Source organism: Drosophila tropicalis, unplaced genomic scaffold (assembly GCF_018151085.1).
Source record: "Drosophila tropicalis isolate 14030-0801.00 unplaced genomic scaffold, ASM1815108v1 contig_527, whole genome shotgun sequence".
NCBI classification, from domain to species: Eukaryota; Metazoa; Arthropoda; class Insecta; order Diptera; family Drosophilidae; genus Drosophila; species Drosophila tropicalis.
Genome location: NW_027172999.1, coordinates 2,582,300 through 2,603,852, shown reverse-complemented (window position 1 = coordinate 2,603,852; position 21,553 = coordinate 2,582,300). Strand labels below are relative to the sequence as shown.

Below are 21,553 nucleotides of genomic sequence, written 5' to 3'. Positions count from 1 at the left end.
AATTGATAATTGCAACTCAAAACATCACCCGCTTCTTCACAAAGGCACAGGAAGAACCGAGGTTGTTACTGCTCATCATAAAGACAATGTAGTGGAAGGACAATTTTTCCGCGTTGTACCCATCAAACTGTATGGAGCCAATGTAACTTTTAACACGTTCGCATTTTTAGATGAGGGCTCATCAGTCACTCTCATCAATGAAAGCATTTTGTACAAGCTGAAGATCTCTTCAACGCCAGAGCCAATTTGCCTGCAATGGACCTGTGAAGAAACCAGAAACGAAGAGGACTCCGTTAAGACCCACCTACAAATCTCGGAAGCGGGAACTGACAAAAAGCTATGGCTCTACAACATCCACTCAGTAAAGAAATTAGGATTGCCGAAACAAACCATCAATGTTGAAGAATTATCCAAGCAATATCCTTATTTGCGTGGATTGCCGCTAAAGTCGTACCAAAACGGTACACCACTAATTTTAATCGGCAGCAACAAATGGAATCTAGCAATACCCCGCAAAATCCGCGAGGGCAGACGAAACGAACCCATTGCTTCAAAGTGCACATTAGGATGGTGCATCCAATTGGAGTGAAATACATAAAGCCATAAAGGAAATTTTCACAAGTCGGCCTACTCAGGAAAGACGACACAGTCATTTTACCCGAAAGCTTACTGGGCCTGATTATCTAAATCCATTGACTTCTGTCCTAATGGCCTTCAGAGTAGGACGGATATGCTTAGATATAGCCGAGATGTTTCATCAAATAAACATTCAGGAAAGCGACATGCACGTCCAGCGGTTCTTATGGCTCAACAAAAACGAGAACACTCCAAGGATCTTCGTTATGGGCGCGATGACATTCGGAATTATTTGCGCCCCTTGTATTGCCCACTATGTATGCGATAAAAATGCAGAGAATTTCCAAATCAAAAATCCACGAGCGTACGAATCCATTACAAAGGCCCACTAAGTGGACGACCTCATCGACAGTTTCAAAGATGACCTTGAAGCCATAACAGTTACATCATCAGTTAGAGACATACATGCCGATGGTGGATTCCAAATAAGAAATTAGTGCTCAGACTCTGTATCTGTTCTCCAAAATCTAGGAGAACAGCAAATAAATCAACACCCCAAAGAATTAGGGAACCCTGAAAAGGTCCTCGGTATGTATTGGGACCCAAATAATGACGTTTTTAAGTTTATCTTCAGATTTTCGAGATTAAAACGAGACGCCCTAACCTACGAAATAGCACCACATAGCAGCACATATTTGATCCCCTCGGTCTATTATCGTGCTACACCGTAGGCCTTAAAATGCTGCTTCAAAAAGTCTGGCGCACAGGAATAGGATGGGACGAAATCGAATCGAAGTTGTTCGGGTAAATCGAACAACTCCTCGAACAGTGGCGACAATGGAAAGGTGTCCTACTACACGCCAGCAATTTAGAATTTCCACATCTCTACTCTGCTCTGCTGTTAAACGAAAGCCAGGTAGACCTTTATACCTTCGTAGACGCAAGCGAACATGCCTACGCCGCAGTAGCCTATCTTCGCATTAAACAAGGTCAAAACATAAGTACAGTGTTGGTAGCAGCCAAATGTAAAGTAGATCCACTCAAACCTGTATCTATACCTCAAATGGAACTTTTGGCAGCCGTCATGGGCGTAGACCTGTATACAATGCGTATTCTCAGCACCCGAGGCCTAAGAATCGATTCCTGCACATATTGGTCCGATTCTAAAACGGTCCTTAACTGGTTAACCATGGACCCAAGGAGACTCCAGTCATTCGTCATGCATAGAGTGGGCGAGATAATCGGCAAAACCAGCCCAAACCAATGGGGCTGGGTTAGCACAAAGGAAAACGTTGCAGACTTAGCCACAAAATTTTTTAAAGTAACAGATGCATCTCGTTGGATTAAAGGTTCCGATTTTCTAGGACTGTCTAACGACAAGTGGCCAGATCAAAGAGGAATATCTGAGAATGTCTCACAGGAAATCGAATTGCGTAAAAATGTATTCATCATAGTAAAGCTTAACCATTTCGATTTTGCAGTAGAATACTTTTCTGACTGGAAGCGCCTATATAGAGCAGTGGCCAACGTCATGCTGTACGCCCGAAGGTTACGCGCTAAGTGTTCGGGAAAGCCTCTACCACAAACCCTAAGCCCCGAAAATATACACGCAGCTAAATCTCTTTTATGCAGACAGGCCCAATTAGCGACGTATTCAAATGAAATCAATTCGCTCAAAGACAAACCAGTAGTGGACAAGTCAAGCTCATTAATTGCATTGAATGTTTACCTGGACTCAGAAGACATCATCCGCGTGAAGGGCAGGTCAGACAGCATAACTTCTGACGGTGACGCCATCGTAATCCCAAGACACAGCAGAATTGCCTTTTTAATCGCAAAGGATCATCACAAACAATCTCACCATATATTTCACGAGTGTACTATCAACCTTATTAGAAGCGTATATTATATACCACGCCTAAGAGTCCTATATAAAATCGTCCGAAATGCATGCCAACACTGCAAAATATCCACAGCGAAGCCTCAAATGCCACAAATGGCACCTATACCGATCGCCAGACTAGCTTGTTTTGAACGAACATTCACATATACGGGAGTCGACTATTTCGGCCCCATCCTAGTCAACGTTGGAAGACACAAAGAAAAGCGCTGGGGAGTCCTCTTTACGTGCCTAACACTAAGGGCAGTTCATCTAGAGGTCGCCTACAAACTCGATGTGAGCTCATGTATAATGTGCCTAAAAAGCTTCATGGCACTAAGTGGCACACCTACTGCTTCTCAGCTAGCCGCAAGGCAAGTTTTACCCGCAGATCTGCGCATCTTTAACGGAAATTCAGAGGACTGGCCAATTCTTATTAGCATGTACGAGAACAGCTGCCCTATAGCGGGATTTTCAAACGCCGAGAACATGCTACGACTTCAAAAGAGCCTCAAAGGAAAAGCCTACGAACTAGTTCGTGATAAGCTACTGCTGCCAATACTGGTTCCTGATGTCATTAATAAGCTCAAGACATTCATTGGACGCCCGGAGCAAATACTCGATCGATTGATCGACAAAATAAGAAAAATAAACGTACACAAGGATAAATTAGAATCCATCGTTGATTTCGCAATGGCGGTGAGAAACGCATGTGCAACCATGGAAGCGTGCAATTTAACCTCACATTTAAATAACCCGATGCTTCTTCGAGAACTTATCGACAAACTACCCACCCAGCAAAAGTTAAACTGGGCTATGCATCCACTTAACGATCCATACCGGTTATAAAATCATTTAGCGATTTCTTGTACAAAATAGCTGAGGCCGCAGCCACTGTCATGCCTGGCCAAAGCACTAAGGCCAATAATGTCAACACACACTCGCAAGCACATCAACAACCACAGGAAGGACCAAATAATCGAGAGAATGGGTGGCAACAAAACTGTAAGCTGAAGCTACAATGCGTGATGTGTGCTTCCACGGATCACCAGGTTGCTCTATGTCAAAGCTTCAAGCGACTGTCCGTTGACGATAGACAACGAATAATAAACGAAGCCAAGGTATGCTACAGGTGCCTCAAAAGTCGCCGTAAATGCTTCTCTAATCGTGACCGCGGAATTGATAATTGCAACTCAAAACATCACCCGCTTCTTCACAAAGGCACAGGCAGAACCGAGGTTGTTACTACTCATCATAAAGACAATGTAGTGGAAGGACAATTTTTCCGCGTTGTACCCATCAAACTGTATGGAGCCAATGTAACTTTTAACACGTTCGCATTTTTAGATGAGGGCTCATCAGTCACTCTCATCAATGAAAGCATTTTGTACAAGCTGAAGATCTCTTCAACGCCAGAGCCAATTTGCCTGCAATGGACCTGTGAAGAAACCAGAAACGAAGAGGACTCCGTTAAGACCCACCTACAAATCTCGGAAGCGGGAACTGACAAAAAGCTATGGCTCTACAACATCCACTCAGTAAAGAAATTAGGATTGCCGAAACAAACCATCAATGTTGAAGAATTATCCAAGCAATATCCTTATTTGCGTGGATTGCCGCTAAAGTCGTACCAAAACGGTAATCGGCAGCAACAAATGGAATCTAGCAATACCCCGCAAAATCCGCGAGGGCAGACGAAACGAACCCATTGCTTCAAAGTGCACATTAGGATGGTGCATCCAATTGGAGTGAAATACATAAAGCCATAAAGGAAATTTTCACAAGTCGGTCTACTCAGGAAAGACGACACAGTCATCTTACCCGAAAGCTTACTGGGCCTGATTATCTAAATCCATTGACTTCTGTCCTAATGGCCTTCAGAGTAGGACGGATATGCTCAGATATAGCCGAGATGTTTCATCAAATAAACATTCAGGAAAGCGACATGCACGTCCAGCGGTTCTTATGGCTCAACAAAAACGAGAACACTCCAAGGATCTTCGTTATGGGCGCGATGACATTCGGAATTATTTGCGCCCCTTGTATTGCCCATTCTGTATGCGATAAAAACGCAGAGAATTTCCAAATCAAAAATCCACGAGCGTACGAATCCATTACAAAGGCCCACTACGTGGACGACCTCATCGACAGTTTCAAAGATGACCTTGAAGCCATAACAGTTACATCATCAGTTAGAGACATACATGCCGATGGTGGATTCCAAATAAGAAATTAGTGCTCAGACTCTGTATCTGTTCTCCAAAATCTAGGAGAACAGCAAATAAATCAACACCCCAAAGAATTAGGGAACCCTGAAAAGGTCCTCGGTATGTATTGGTACCCAAATAATGACGTTTTTAAGTTTATCTTCAGATTTTCGAGATTAAAACGAGACGCCCTAACCTACGAAATAGCACCACATAGCAGCACATATTTGATCCCCTCGGTCTATTATCGTGCTACACCGTAGGCCTTAAAATGCTGCTTCAAAAAGTCTGGCGCACAGGAATAGGATGGGACGAAATCGAATCGAAGTTGTTCGGGTAAATCGAACAACTCCTCGAACAGTGGCGACAATGGAAAGGTGTCCTACTACACGCCAGCAATTTAGAATTTCCACATCTCTACTCTGCTCTGCTGTTAAACGAAAGCCAGGTAGACCTTTATACCTTCGTAGACGCAAGCGAACATGCCTACGCCGCAGTAGCCTATCTTCGCATTAAACAAGGTCAAAACATAAGTACAGTGTTGGTAGCAGCCAAATGTAAAGTAGATCCACTCAAACCTGTATCTATACCTCAAATGGAACTTTTGGCAGCCGTCATGGGCGTAGACCTGTATACAATGCGTATTCTCAGCACCCGAGGCCTAAGAATCGATTCCTGCACATATTGGTCCGATTCTAAAACGGTCCTTAACTGGTTAACCATGGACCCAAGGAGACTCCAGTCATTCGTCATGCATAGAGTGGGCGAGATAATCGGCAAAACCAGCCCAAACCAATGGGGCTGGGTTAGCACAAAGGAAAACGTTGCAGACTTAGCCACAAAATTTTTTAAAGTAACAGGTGCATCTCGTTGGATTAAAGGTCCCGATTTTCTAGGACTGTCTAACGACAAGTGGCCAGATCAAAGAGGAATATCTGAGAATGTCTCACAGGAAATCGAATTGCGTAAAAATGTATTCATCATAGTAAAGCTTAACCATTTCGATTTTGCACTAGAATACTTTTCTGACTGGAAGCGCCTATATAGAGCAGTGGCCAACGTCATGCTGTACGCCCGAAGGTTACGCGCTAAGTGTTCAAGTCAAGCTCATTAATTGCTTTGAATGTTTATCTGGACTCAGAAGACATCATCCGCGTGAAGGGCAGGTCAGACAGCATAACTTCTGACGGTGACGCCATTGTAATCCCAAGACACAGCAGAATTGCCTTTTTAATCGCAAAGGATTATCACGAACAATCTCACCATATATTTCACGAGTGTACTATCAACCTTATTAGAAGCGTATATTATATACCACGCCTAAGAGTCCTATATAAAATCGTCCGAAATGCATGCCAACACTGCAAAATATCCACAGCGAAGCCTCAAATGCCACAAATGGCACCTATACCGATCGCCAGACTAGCTTGTTTTGAACGACCATTCACATATACGGGAGTCGACTATTTCGGCCCCATCCTAGTCAACGTTGGAAGACACAAAGAAAAGCGCTGGGGAGTCCTCTTTACGTGCCTAACACTAAGGGCAGTTCATCTAGAGGTCGCCTACAAACTCGATGTGAGCTCATGTATAATGTGCCTAATGTGCCTGTGGGCACACCCACTGCTTTTCATCTAGCCGCAAGGCAAGTTTTACCCGCAGATCTACCCATCTTTAACGGAAATCCAGAGGACTGGCCAATCTTTATTAGCATGTACGAGAACAGCTGCCCTATAGCGGGATTTTCAAACGCCGAGAACATACTACGACTTCAGAAGAGCCTCAAAGGAAAAGCCTACGAACTAGTTCGTGATAAGCTACTGCTGCCAATACTGGTTCCTGATGTCATTAATACGCTCAAGACATTCTTTGGACGCCCGGAGCAAATACTCGATCGATTGATCGACAAAATAAGAAAAATAAACGTACACAAGGATAAATTAGAATCCATCGTTGATTTCGCAAAGGCGGTGAGAAACGCATGTGCAACCATGGAAGCGTGCAATTTAACCTCACATTTAAATAACCCGATGCTTCTTCGAGAACTTATCGACAAACTACCCACTCAGCAAAAGTTAAACTGGGCTATGCATCCACGTAACGAATCCATCCCGGTTATAAAATCATTTAGCGATTGCTTGTACAAAATAGCTGATTACGCAGCCACTGTCATGCCTGGCCAAAGCACTAAGGCCAATAATGTCAACACACACTCGCAAGCACATCAACAACCACAGGAAGGACCAAATAATCGAGAGAATGGGTGGCAACAAAACTATAAGCTGAAGCTACAATGCGTGATGTGTGCTTCCACGGATCACCAGGTTGCTCTATGTCAAAGCTTAAAGCGACTGTCCGTTGACGATAGACAACGAATAATAAACGAAGCCAAGGTATGCTACAGGTGCCTCAAAAGTCGCCGTAAATGCTTCTCTAAACGTGACCGCGGAATTGATAATTGCAACTCAAAACATCACCCGCTTCTTCACAAAGGCACAGGCAGAACCGAGGTTGTTACTACTCATCATAAAGACAATGTAGTGGAAGGACAATTTTTCCGCGTTGTACCCATCAAACTGTATGGAGCCAATGTAACTTTTACCACGTTCGCATTTTTAGATGAGGGCTCATCAGTCACTCTTATCGATGAAAACATTCTGGACAAGCTGAAGATCTCTTCAACGCCAGAGCCAATTTGCCTGCAATGGACCTGTGAAGAAACCAGAAACGAAGAGGACTCCGTTAAGACCCACCTACAAATCTCGGAAGCAATACCTACAAATCTCCAAGCAATATCCTTATTTGCGTGGCTTGCCGCTAAAGTCGTACCAAAACGGTACACCACTAATTTTAGTCGGCAGCAACAAATGGAATCTAGCAATACCCCGCAAAATCCGCGAGGGCAGACGAAACGAACCCATTGCTTCAAAGTGCACATTAGGATGGTGCATCCAAGGATCAACAGACTCAAGCAAACACGTAATAATGCATCATTGCGTGAATTGGAGTGAAATACATAAAGCCATAAAGGAAAGTTTCACAATGGAACCAATCGTATCTAGAGAAATGCAATCTAAAAACGACTAAAGGGCCAAAGGCATTCTCGAAGATACCTGCAAAAAGATCAATGGTCGATACGAAGTCGGCCTACTCTGGAAAGACGACACAGTCATTTTACCTGAAAGCTATACCGCAGCGCTGAAACGCCTCGAATGCCTACGGGCCAAAATTAAAAGAATGCCGGAACTGTTTGATAAAATTCAATCACAAATTGACAATCTATTATAAAAAGGATATGCATTTGAGCTCAGACCAGAAGAAATATTTATTGCTTTAAATCCGAACAAGCCAAACAAAATACGACTAGTTTGGGATGCCGCCGCCAAAAGTCATGGATAATCACTGAACGATTTTATGCTTACTGGGCCTGATTATCTAAATCCATTGACTTCTGTCCTAATGGCCTTCAGAGTAGGACGGATTGCCGTGTGCGTAGATATAGCCGAGATGTTTCATCAAATAAACATTCAGGAAAGCGACATGCACGTCCAGCGGTTCTTATGGCTCAACAAAAACGAGAACCATCCAAGGATCTTCGTTATGCGCGATGACATTCGGAATTATTTGCGCCCCTTGTATTGCCCACTATGTATGCGATAAAAATGCAGAGAATTTCCAAATCAAAAATCCACGAGCGTACGAATCCATTACGAAGGCCCACTACGTGGACGACCTCATCGACAGTTTCAAAGATGACCTTGAAGCCATAACAGTTACATCATCAGTTAGAGACATACATGCCGATGGTGGATTCCAAATAAGAAATTAGTGCTCAGACTCTGTATCTGTTCTCCAAAATCTAGGAGAACAGCAAATAAATCAACACCCCAAAGAATTAGGGAACCCTGAAAAGGTCCTCGGTATGTATTGGGACCCAAATCATGACGTTTTTAAGTTTATCTTTAGATTTTCGAGATTAAAACGAGACGTCCTAACCTACGAAATAGCACCAACGAAACGTGAGGTCCTAAAAGTACTGATGTCTATATTTGATCCCCTCTGTCTATTATCGTGCTACACCGTAGGCCTTAAAATGCTGCTTCAAAAAGTCTGGCGCACAGGAATAGGATGGGACGAAGATTTACCCGAACAACTCCTCGAACAGTGGCGACAATGGAAAGGAGTCCTACTACACGCCAGCAATTTAGAATTTCTACATCTCTACTCTGCTCTGCTGTTAAACGAAAGCCAGGTAGACCTTTATACCTTCGTAGACGCAAGCGAACATGCCTACGCCGCAGTAACCTATCTTCGCATTAAACAAGGTCAAAACATAAGTACAGTGTTGGTAGCAGCCAAATGTAAAGTAGCTCCACTCAAACCTGTATCTATACCTCGAATGGAACTTTTGGCAGCCGTCATGGGCGTAGGCCTAACAATGCGTATACTCAGCACCCGAGGCCTAAGAATCGATTCCTGCACATATTGGTCCGATTCTAAAACGGTCCTTAACTGGTTAACCATGGACCCAAGGAGACTCCAGTCATTCGTCATGCATAGAGTGGGCGAGATAATCGACAAAACCAGCCCAAACCAATGGGGCTGGGTTAGCACAAAGGAAAACGTTGCAGACTTAGCCACAAAATTTTTTAAAGTAACAGATGCATCTCGTTGGATTAAAGGTTCCGATTTTCTAGGACTGTCTAACGACAAGTGGCCAGATCAAAGAGGAATATCTGAGAATGTCTCACAGGAAATCGAATTGCGTAAAAATGTATTCATCATAGTAAAGCTTAACCATTTCGATTTTGCAGTAGAATACTTTTCTGACTGGAAGCGCCTATATAGAGCAGTGGCCAACGTCATGCTGTACGCCCGAAGGTTACCCGCTAAGTGTTCGGGAAAGCCTCTACCACAAACCCTAAGCCCCGAAAATATACACGCAGCTAAATCTATTTTATGCAGACAGGCCCAATTAGCGACGTACTCAAATGAAATCAATTCGCTCAAAGACAAACCAGTAGTGGACAAGTCAAGCTCATTAATTGCTTTGAATGTTTACCTGGACTCAGAAGACATCATCCGCGTGAAGGGCAGGTCAGACAGCATAACTTCTGACGGTGACGCCATCGTAATCCCAACACACAGCAGAATTGCCTTTTTAATCGCAAAGGATTATCACGAACAATCTCACCATATATTTCACGAGTGTACTATCAACCTTATTAGAAGCGTATATTATATACCACGCCTAAGAGTCCTATATAAAATCGTCCGAAATGCATGCCAACACTGCAAAATATCCATAGCGAAGCCTCAAGTGCCACAAATGGCACCTATACCGATCGCCAGACTAGCTTGTTTTGAACGACCATTCACATATACGGGAGTCGACTATTTCGGCCCCATACTAGTCAACGTTGGAAGACACAAAGAAAAGCGCTGGGGAGTCCTTTTTACGTGCCTAACACTAAGGGCAGTTCATCTAGAGGTCGCCTACAAACTCGATGTGAGCTCATGTATAATGTGCCTAAAAAACTTCATGGCACTATGTGGCACACCTACTGCTTCTCAGCTAGCCGCAAGGCAAGTTTTACCCGCAGATCTACCCATCTTTAACGGAAATCCAGAGGACTGGCCAATCTTTATTAGCATGTACGAGAACAGCTGCCCTATAGCGGGATTTTCAAACGCCGAGAACATGCTACGATTTCAAAAGAGCCTCAAAGGAAAAGCCTACTAGTTCGTGATAAGCTACTGCTGCCAATACTGGTTCCTGATGTCATTAATACGCTCAAGACATTCTTTGGACGCCCGAAACAAATACTCGATCGATTGATCGACAAAATAAGAAAAATAAACGTACACAAGGATAAATTAGAATCCATCGTTGATTTCGCAATGGCGGTGAGAAACGCATGTGCAACCATGGAAGCGTGCAATTTAACCTCACATTTAAATAACCCGATGCTTCTTCGAGAACTTATCGACAAAATACCCACCCAGCAAAAGTTAAACTGGTCTCTGCATCCACGTAACGAATCCATCCCGGTTATTAAATCATTTAGCGATTGCTTGTACAAAATAGCTGAGGCCGCAGCCACTGTCATGCCTGGCCAAAGCACTAAGGCCAATAATGTCAACACACACTCGCAAGCACATCAACAACCACAGGAAGGACCAAATAATCGAGAGAATGGGTGGCAACAAAACTGTAAGCTGAAGCTACAATGCGTGATGTGTGCTTCCACGGATCACCAGGTTGCTCAAAGCTTCAAGCGACTGTCCATTGACGATAGACAACGAATAATAAACGAGGCCAAGGTATTCTACAGGTGCCTCAAAAGTCGCCGTAAATGCTTCTCTAAACGTGACCGCGGAATTGATAATTGCAACTCAAAACATCACCCGCTTCTTCACAAAGGCACAGGCAGAACCGAGGTTGTTACTGCTCATCATAAAGACAATGTAGTGGAAGGACAATTTTTCCGCGTTGTACCCATCAAACTGTATGGAGCCAATGTAACTTTTACCACGTTCGCATTTTTAGATGAGGGCTCATCAGTCACTCTTATCGATGAAAACATTCTGGACAAGCTGAAGATCTCTTCAACGCCAGAGCCAATTTGCCTGCAATGGACCTGTGAAGAAACCAGAAACGAAGAGGACTCCGTTAAGACCCACCTACAAATCTCGGAAGCGGGAACTGACAAAAAGCTATGGCTCTACAACGTCCACTCAGTAAAGAAATTAGGATTGCCGAAACAAACCATCAATGTTGAAGAATTATCCAAGCAATATCCGCGAGGGCAGACGAAACGAACCCATTGCTTCAAAGTGCACATTAGGATGCTGCATCCAAGGATCAACAAACTCAAGCAAACACGTAATAATGCATCATTGCGTGAATTGGAGTGAAATACATAAAGCCATAAAGGAAAGTTTCACAATGGAACCAATCGTATCTAGAGAAATGCAATCTAAAAACGACAAAAGGGCCAAAGGCATTCTCGAAGATACCTGCAAAAAGATCAATGGTCGATACGAAGTCCTCCTACTCTGGAAAGACGACACAGTCATTTTACCCGAAAGCTATACCGCAGCGCTGAAACGCCTCGAATGCCTACGGGCCAAAATTAAAAGAATGTCGGAATTGTTTGATAAAATTCAATCACAAATTGACAATCTATTAGAAAAAGGATATGCATTTGAGCTCAGACCAGAAGAAATATCCAAACGAAAGGAACTCGTCTGGTATCTCCCAATATTTATTGCTTTAAATCCGAATAAGCCAAACAAAATACAACTTGTTTGGGATGCCACCGCCAAAAGTCATGGATAATCACTGAACGATTTTATGCTTACTGGGTCTGATTATCTAAATCCATTGACTTCTGTCCTAATGGCCTTCAGAGTAGGACGGATTGCCGTGTGCGCAGATATAGCCGAGATGTTTCATCAAATAAACATTCAGGAAAGCGACATGCAAGTCCAGCGGTTCTTATGGCTCAACAAAAACGAGAACACTCCAAGGATCTTCGTTATGCGCGCGATGACATTCGGAATTATTTGCGCCCCTTGTATTGCCCATTATGTATGCGACAAAAATGCAGAGAATTTCCAAATCAAAAATCCACGAGCGTACGAATCCATTACAAAGGCCCACTACGTGGACGACCTCATCGACAGTTTCAAAGATGACCTTGAAGCCATAACAGTTACATCATCAGTTAGAGACATACATGCCGATGGTGGATTCCAAATAAGAAATTAGTGCTCAGACTCTGTATCTGTTCTCCAAAATCTAGGAGAACAGCAAATAAATCAACACCCCAAAGAATTAGGGAACCCTGAAAAGGTCCTCGGTATGTATTGGGACCCAACTAATGACGTTTTTAAGTTTATCTTCAGATTTTCGAGATTAAAACGAGACGTCCTAACCTACGAAATAGCACCAAAGAACGGGAGGTCCTAAAAGTACTGATGTCTATATTTGATCCCCTCGGTCTATTATCGTGCTACACCGTAGGCCTTAAAATGCTGCTTCAAAAAGGCGCACAGGAATAGGATGGGACGAATATTTACCCGAACAACTCCTCGAACAGTGCCGACAATGGAAAGGTGTCCTACTACACGCCAGCAATTTAGAATTTCCACGTCACTACTCTGCTCTGCTGTTAAACGAAAGCCAGGTAGACCTTTATACCTTCGTAGACGTAAGCGAACATGCCTACGCCGCAGTAACCTATCTTCGCATTAAACAAGGTCAAACCATAAGTACAGTGTTGGTAGCAGTCAAATGTAAAGTAGCTCCACTCAAACCTGTATCTATACCTCGAATGGAACTTTTGGCAGCCGTCATGGGCGTAGGCCTAACAATGCGTATACTCAGCACCCGAGGCCTAAGAATCGATTCCTGCACATATTGGTCCGATTCTAAAACGGTCCTTAACAGGTTAACCATGGACCCAAGGAGACTCCAGTCATTCGTCTTGCGAGAGTGGGCGAGATAATCGACAATACCAGCCCAAACCAATGGGACTGGGTTAGCACAAAGGAAAACGTTGCAGACTTAGCCACAAAATTTTTTAAAGTACCAGATGCATCTCGTTGGATTACAGGTCCCGATTTTCTAGGACTGACTAACGACAAGTGGCCAGATCAAAGAGGAATATCTGAGAATGTCTCACAGGAAATCGAATTGCGTAAAAATGTATTCATCATAGTAAAGCTTAACCATTTCGATTTTGCAGTAGAATACTTTTCTGACTGGAAGCGTCTATATAGAGCAGTGGCCAACGTCATGCTGTACGCCCGAAGGTTACGCGCTAAGTGTTCGGGAAAGCCTCTACCACAAACCCTAAGCCCCGAAAATATACACACAGCAAAATCTCTTTTATGCAGACAGACACAATTAGCTACGTACTCAAATGAAATCAATTTGCTCAAAGACAAATCAGTAGTGGACAAGTCAAGCTCATTAATTGCTTTGAATGTTTACCTGGACTCAGAAGACATCATCCGCGTGAAGGGCAGATCAGACAGCATAACTTCTGACGGTGACGCCATCGTAATCCCAAGACACAGCAGAATTGCCTTTTTAATCGCAAAGGATTATCACAAACAATCTCACCATATATTTCACGAGTGTACTATCAACCTTATTTACAGCGCATATTATATACCACGCCTAAGAGTCCTATATAAAATCGTCCGAAATGCATGCCAACACTGAAAAATATCCACAGAGAAGGCTTAAGTGCCACAAATGGCACCTATACCGATCGCCAGACTAGCTTGTTTTGAACGACCATTCACATATACGGGAGTCCACTATTTCGGCCCCATACTAGTCAACGTTGGAAGACACAAAGAAAAGCTCTGGGGAGTCCTTTTTACGAGCCTAACACTAAAGGCAGTTCATCTAGAGGTCGCCTACAAACTCGATGTGAGCTCATGTACAATGTGCCTAAAAAACTTCATGGCACTACGTGGCACACCTACTGCTTCTCAGCTAGCCGCAAGGCAATTTTTACCCGCAGATCTACCCATCTTTAACGGAAATCCAGAGGACTGGCCAATCTTTATTAGCATGTACGAGAACAGCTGCACTATAGCGGGATTTTCAAACGCCGAGAACATGCTACGACTTTAGAAGAGCCTCAAAGGAAAAGCCTACGAACTAGTTCGTGATAAGCTACTGCTGCCAATACTGGTTCCTGATGTCATTAATACGATCAAGACATTCTTTGGACGCCCGGAGCAAATACTCGATCGATTGATCGACAAAATAAGAAAAATAAACGTACACAAGGATAACATTTAAATAACCCGATGCTTCTTCGAGAACTTATCGACAATCTACCCACCCAGCAAAAGTTAAACTGGGCTATGCATCCACGTAACGAATCCATCCCGGTTAAAAAGTCATTTAGCGATTGCTTGTACAAAATAGCTGAGGCCGCAGCCACTGTCATGCCTGGCCAAAGCACTAAGGCGAATAATGTCAACACACACTCGCAAGCACATCAACAACCACAGGAAGGACCAAATAATCGAGGGAATGGGTGGCAACAAAACTGTAAGCTGAAGCTACAATGCGTGATGTGTGCTTCCACGGATCACCAGGTTACTCTATGTCAAAGCTTCAAGCGACTGTCCGTTGAAGATAGACAACGAATAATAAACGAAGCCAAGGTATGCTACAGGTGCCTCAAAAGTCGCCGTAAATGCTTCTTTTATCGTGACTGCGGAATTGATAATTGCAAAACATCACCCGCTTCTTCACAAAGGCACAGGCAGAACCGAGGTTGTTACTGCTCATCATAAAGACAATGTAGTGGAAGGACAATTTTTCCGCGTTGTACCCATCAAATTGTATGGAGCCAATGTAACTTTTAACACGTTCGCATTTTTAGATGGGGGCTCATCAGTCACTCTCATCGATGAAAGCATTTTGGACAAGCTGAAGATCTCTTCAACGCCAGAGCCAATTTGCCTACAATGGACCTGTGAAGAAACCAGAAACGAAGAGAACTCCGTTAAGACCCACCTACAAATCTCGGAAGCGGAACTGACAAAAAGCTATGGCTCTACAACATCCACTCAGTAAAGAAATTAGGATTGCCGAAACAAACCATCAATGTTGAAGAATTATCGAAGCAATATCCTTATTTGCGTGGCTTGCCGCTAAAGTCGTACCAAAACGGTACACCACTAATTTTAATCGGCAGCAACAAATGGAATCTAGCAATACCCCGCAAAATCCGCGAGGGCAGACGAAACGAACCCATTGCTTCAAAGTGCACATTAGGATGGTGCATCCAATTGGAGTAAAATACATAAAGCCATAAAAGAAAGTTTCACAATGGAACCAATCGCATCTAGAGAAATGCAATCTAAAAACGACAAAAGGGCCAAAGGCATTCTCGAAGATACCTGCAAAAAGATCAATGGTCGATACGAAGTCGGCCTACTCTGGAAAGACGACACAGTCATTTTACCCGAAAGCTATACCGCAGCGCTGAAACGCCTCGAATGCCTACGGGCCAAAATTAAAAGAATGCCGGAACTGTTTGATAAAATTCAATCACAAATTGACAATCTATTAGAAAAAGGATATGCATTTGAGCTCAGACCAGAAGAAATATCCGAACGAAAGGAACGCGTCTGGTATCTCCCAATATTTATTGCTTTAAATCCGAATAAGCCAAACAAAATACGACTGGTTTGGGATGCCGCCGCCAAAAGTCATGGATAATCACGATTTTATGCTTACTGGGCCTGATTATCGAAATCCATTGACTTCTGTCCTAATGGCCTTCAGACTAGGACGGATTGCCGTGTGCGCAGATATAGCCGAAATGTTTCATCAAATAAAGATTCAGGAAAGCGACATGCACGTCCAGCGGTTCTTATGGCTCAACAAAAACGAGAACACTCCAAGGATCTTCGTTATGCGCGTGATGACATTCGGAATTATTTGCGCCCCTTGTATTGCCCAGTCTGTATGCGATAAAAACGCAGAAAATTTCCAAATCAAAAATCCACGAGCGTACGAATCCATTACAAAGGCCCACTACGTGGACGACCTCATCGACAGTTTCAAAGATGACCTTGAAGCCATAACAGTTACATCATCAGTTAGAGACATACATGCCGATGGTGGATTCCAAATAAGAAATTAGTGCTCAGACTCTGTATCTGTTCTCCAAAATCTAGGAGAACAGCAAATAAATCAACACCCCAAAGAATAAGGGAACCCTGAAAAGGTCCTCGGTATGTATTGGGATGCAATAATGACTGTTCGTGGAGGGGCGGAAGGACCCAAATAATATACAAGTAGTTGGCCGGTGCCAATTTCTTCTGGATATGGTGAGCGAGTGGTGAATTAATAACGCGCGATAACTTCGGTTAAACAAAACTTATGCTTTATTAAATATTCACAGGGAGCCCGACACACACGAAATGTTTCGGGTTGAAAAAAATGACAAATCGTAAAAGAAAAAGAATCAGGAAAAAGAACGGGTGTTCGGGTGAAAAGCTCGATTCAGAATAAATGGCGGTGCCCATTGGAAAAACCAAGTCACTCCTCCTGGTGTGACCGTAGATGCCGAGGAACAAAAAACCCTCCTCACTCCTCACCGCTCACTGCTCTTCGCCGCTCACTGCTGTTCACCCGGTGGCGTGAACATACCGCCCCCCTTGCAACATGTTGCAATTGCCACCCTGGACATATAAAGGATGGGGGACGGCAACGTCCTGGAGCGCCTAGATCCCACAGGAGCCGGAGACGACCCATCCGAACACGGTGCTCTGGGCTGCGGGAGTACCGCTATGACCGGGCACACAGCCTGGTTGGCTGGAGGTCTGCCCCGAGCAACACGGATACCGACGCCGGCCGATAGAAATAGGGGTCGGCCAGGATCAGGGTGGCGAACTTCTCCCGGACAGGCGCAGCCACTTCCCGGATGGGAGTGCGGATGAGCAAGTCCTCTTCGACCCGGAATATAACGTTCCGTCGGAACGTCTTGTCAGACCTCGACTCGAGGACGGCCGTACAGGCTTGGTCGACCCCGACCTTGGTCACAGCTAACCCCAGGGACCGGGCAAAGGAGAGATTGATGCGGCTCTCAGCCGCACACGCATCGAGAAGGACGCGGGTATCGAAGGATTTCGAGCCATTGCCCAACCGGAGGACTGCGGTTGGCAGGACAGTCGTCGTCCTGGCGTGGAGCAGGGAGGATAGAGAAATCTCGGGTGCGCCTTCTGGGGAAGCGGAGCGGTTGGACGATGATCTGGAACGGGGTTGTAGCGGGGGTGCAGCACGCCCGGAGGGGCGTGATTGTCTGCGATGCCGGGCGGAGGCACGTTGTCTCGGCGGTTGGTCGGCAATGTGGAGCAGGGTATGGTGCCTTTGCCCGCATCGTCGGCAACCATGGCGAGTCCGGCCACGAAGGTGGACCAACTGCACGGGGGTTTATTGAGACAAGCCAACACGATGGTAGAGTCGGTCCAAAACTGGGAGGTTGCAGGTGAGATTGGGAGTTCAGGAACGATCGACGCCTAGAGATCGGCTAGCAGAACCGCTCCGCACAACTCCAGCCGAGGCAGAGAGACTGTTTTGACTGGAGCTACACCGGGCCTTAGCCGTTAATAAATGGACGTCTACTTGATCGCCGTACCGAACCCGCACATATAGGGCCGCTCCATACGCTTTCTGTGACGCGTCACAGAAGCCACGAAGCTCCCACGAGAGCTTATCGCTGGTGTTTACCCAACGGGGAATGCGTAGTCGACTGAGGCCTGGGTAATCCTGCAGGAATTCGTGCCATTGCTGCAGCAGGAGAGGCGGCAGAACATCATCCCAGCCCAGTTCGGTAAGCCAGATTTGCTGCATGAATATCTTCGCTCGGATGACAAATGGGGCTAGCCAACCAGCGGGGTCAAAGAGTTTAGCGATATGGAACAGAACCTGCCTCTTGGAGATCGACTCCTTCAAAGGGGGGTCCGCTACGGTGAAGAAGAAGACGTCCTCGGCAGCTTGCCAGCGGATGCCCAAAGTTTTTGCAGTGCTCGCGTCTTCCAGCTCGAGAAAGTCCTCTCGCAGCAGGTGCTCTCTCGGAATGGCTTGAAGTACTTCCTTCTTATTGGAAGTCCACTTCCGAAGCGGGAAGCCCGCAGATTGGAGGGCCGCTTGAAGCTCTCGTATGGCGAGACGGGCGTCGGCTTCAGTGTGAGCGCCGGCAAGGACATCATCAACATACATGTAGTTCCGAAGGATTTCGCTCGCCTGAGGATACATCGCTTGCACGTCTTGTGCCAGTTGTAAAAGGACTCGGATCGCCAAGAATGGCGCGCAGTTAACCCCAAACGTGACAGTTTGTAACTCGTAATCCTGAATATTGCCGCAGCGGTCTCGGTAGAGGATCCGCTGAAAGGGGGTATGCCTGGGGTCGACTCGGATTTGTCGATACATCTGCGTTATGTCGGCGTTGAAAACGAATTGAAAGAACCGCCATTTCAGTACCTTAAGCGTGAGGTCGGCCTGAAGAGTGGGACCGGTGTGCAAGACATCGTTGAGGCTGACGCCTTGTGAAGGGGCTCGACGCGTTAAATACCACGCGTACCTTAGTGGTGGTGCTATCGGGCTTAAACACCGCGTGATGGGGGAGATAGAAGTTTTTCCCATCTTGAGGCGGCGTCACCCGAATCATATGACTGCGTTTTTAGGACGTGATCCTTGAGAAGGCGTGCTTCATTCCGCAGGAATTGAGCCAGCGCGATCGGTCTTGAGTGGCCCAAGTCAACGCTATTTGGACCTTTGAACGGTAGGGACACAACATATCGGCCGTCCTTTCCTCTTTGGGTGGTCTCCTGGAAGTTCCGCTCGCAGAATACGTCATCCTCCCTTTCCGGCTTTGCGGGAAGGTCTTCCACCTCCCAAAACTTGGTGAGGAGTACATCAAGTTTTGCTTCTGGACTAACTCGCGTCTGTGCCGCGAAAACGGATCGAGACACCGGAGGGTCAGGAGTGATAGCCCCACACAGAACCCAGCCAAAGATGGTTTCTAGCCCGACGAAATCACCAATATCCTTTTTGATCCGTTCTCCGAGGATGTGGGGAAACAGGTCTACACCGATAATCATGTCAATAGGCACGGGCTTGTTGGGGAGACAGCATTAGCAGACACACCTTGTCGGCGCAGCCTCCATCACTCTGGCCCATGCCAGTAACCGTCCAGTTGAAGGGGGGCTGGACCATGCTGAAGACACGCTCGGAGAGAAAAGTTGAATCGGCCCCAGAGTCGATCAACGCCCGAATATGATGATCCACACCACGATGGTGCAGAGTGACAATCGCAGTTCCTAAAAGGCCTCTGCCTGGGGTAGATGCAAAATAACTTTGAGCATTTGTGAGCTGGTTGCTCGTGGACGGACGCTCTGTGGCGCTGGATGGTGGGACTTGCGCAGCGGACGGCGAGGGCACGGACACATCACTAGGATGCAACAGCGTATGATGACGTTCCTTGCAGGTATGGCAATTATGCGCACTGGAGCAGCCCTTCACTTGATGACCGCGGGCAAAACAGTTCAGACAAAGTCCCTGCTGTCTAATGGTTTCCAGCCGCCTCTGAACAGGCATATCAAGAAAACTAGGGCAGAGCCGTATTGGGTGATTCTCCCGATGGCACAGCTTGCAAGACGCCGGTTTGAGCTGAGCTTTCGCTGGAAACGCTTGGACCTTCATCGTTGCAGAGGATTTGCGGAGACCAATGGGGATGGCTTGGACACTTGGGGCCGACTTATGTTCTTAGGTGGCATCCAGGACACGATAACGATCGGTAAAAAATTGGTTCAAATCGAACACGTTGAGACGACAGTCTTATTGGGTACTGATTGCTCCCACAGGAGGATTGTGGCCTTCGGCAATTTACTAGTGCAGATGGCGATAAGTAAGACATCCCAATTCTCAGTACTAACACCCGAACGCTCAAGTGCTGCTCTAAGTGCATTTTAATGGAAAACAAGGGCACTTCAGAAGTTAGAGCTTCACTCTCCCGAGCTTCAAACAGAGTCAATGCGTCGCACGCCAGAATGAAATCGGAGAGGGACATTCTGGAGTGTTCTCTGCGCTGTTGTGATACGGATTGGGTGACGGGAGCGTCAGAACAGTGCGTCACAACAACGTGCGGGATCTGGGTCTGGGTTGAAAGCTTGGAACGACCTTTGTGTTCACTCGAGTCTTTAACCGAGAATCTGCGACCCTGAGGGAGGCTGGACGAAGACGGACGGGATCTTGGGGATTCGCTGCGGCTGCGAACAGACGAGAACTTGCGCGAAATATCCGTACGCTTCACGGTCACCGGAGTTATCGGAGGCCGAACCTTCTCCGGAGTTGCAGAGGGAGACGAAAGACTGTTAGACTTCGGCGCAGTCTTGGACGGCTCCGTGGACATACTCAGGGGACGACCTTACCGTCGAACACCGAGTTTGTGCGTTTTTTTTGTTTTGGAAAAAACTACAGGAAATGAGAAGTGGACTGTATGAGGACGCAAGAGCTTTCTCACTGTGCACCGCAGGATTGCGGGAGAATTATCTCGCGTGTGGCTCGGAAACGGAGCCCTTTTAATGGGGATAGATGCGGAACAATATACGAACGCACGAGTGCGGATCAAAACTTGCACGTAGACAAAGCGAAATGATTACAAAACAAGTTTGTATGGATTCGTAAGTAACGATGGGAGTACGTATAAAACAAAACACGGATGAAATATATAAATAAAGATGTATAGGACAAAAAGAAAATACGTTTTTGTATAAATCTGGCTCTGGATATATATATGTGCGCAAAATTCTGGCCGGAAAAATTATATATATAATTTATAAATATGGACGGATATATAAATATGGGCCCGATAGTGCTGGGAAAAATATATATATGTATTTATTTATAAATATAGGCGGATATATATATGAGCGCAAAAGGCTGGCCGGAAAAAATATATTTATAATTTTTAAATATGAACGGATATATAAATATGGGCCCGATAGTGCTGGAAAAGATATATATGTATTTATTTATAAATATGGGCGGATATATATATGAGCGCAAAAGGCTGGCCGGAAAAAAATATATTTATAATTTTTAAATATGAACGGATATATAAATATGGGCCCGAAAGTGCTGGAAAAGATATATATGTATTTATTTATAAATATGGGCGGATATATATATGAGCGCAAAAGGCTGGCCGGAAAAAAATATATTTATAATTTTTAAATATGAACGGATATATAAATATGGGCCCGAAAGTGCTGGAAAAGATATATATGTATTTATTTATAAATATGGGCGGATATATATATGTGCGCAAAATACTGGCCGGAA

At 45.2% G+C, this 21,553-nt stretch overlaps 2 protein-coding genes across 2 annotated transcripts; both read left to right on the top strand.

Moving 5' to 3' along the window:
• The first annotated feature begins 6,374 nt into the window (after positions 1-6,374).
• LOC137575040 (uncharacterized) lies at positions 6,375-7,673 on the top strand. The gene has a single exon (XM_068287433.1). The coding sequence runs from the start codon at positions 6,375-6,377 to the stop codon at positions 7,671-7,673; it is 1,299 nt and encodes a 432-aa protein (XP_068143534.1).
• Positions 7,674-12,064: 4,391 nt separating this feature from the next.
• On the top strand, positions 12,065-15,274 carry LOC137575039 (uncharacterized). Its single transcript, XM_068287432.1, has 2 exons — positions 12,065-12,413; positions 15,081-15,274. The coding sequence occupies exons 1-2, from the start codon at positions 12,065-12,067 to the stop codon at positions 15,272-15,274; spliced, it is 543 nt and encodes a 180-aa protein (XP_068143533.1).
• Positions 15,275-21,553: the final 6,279 nt, after the last annotated feature.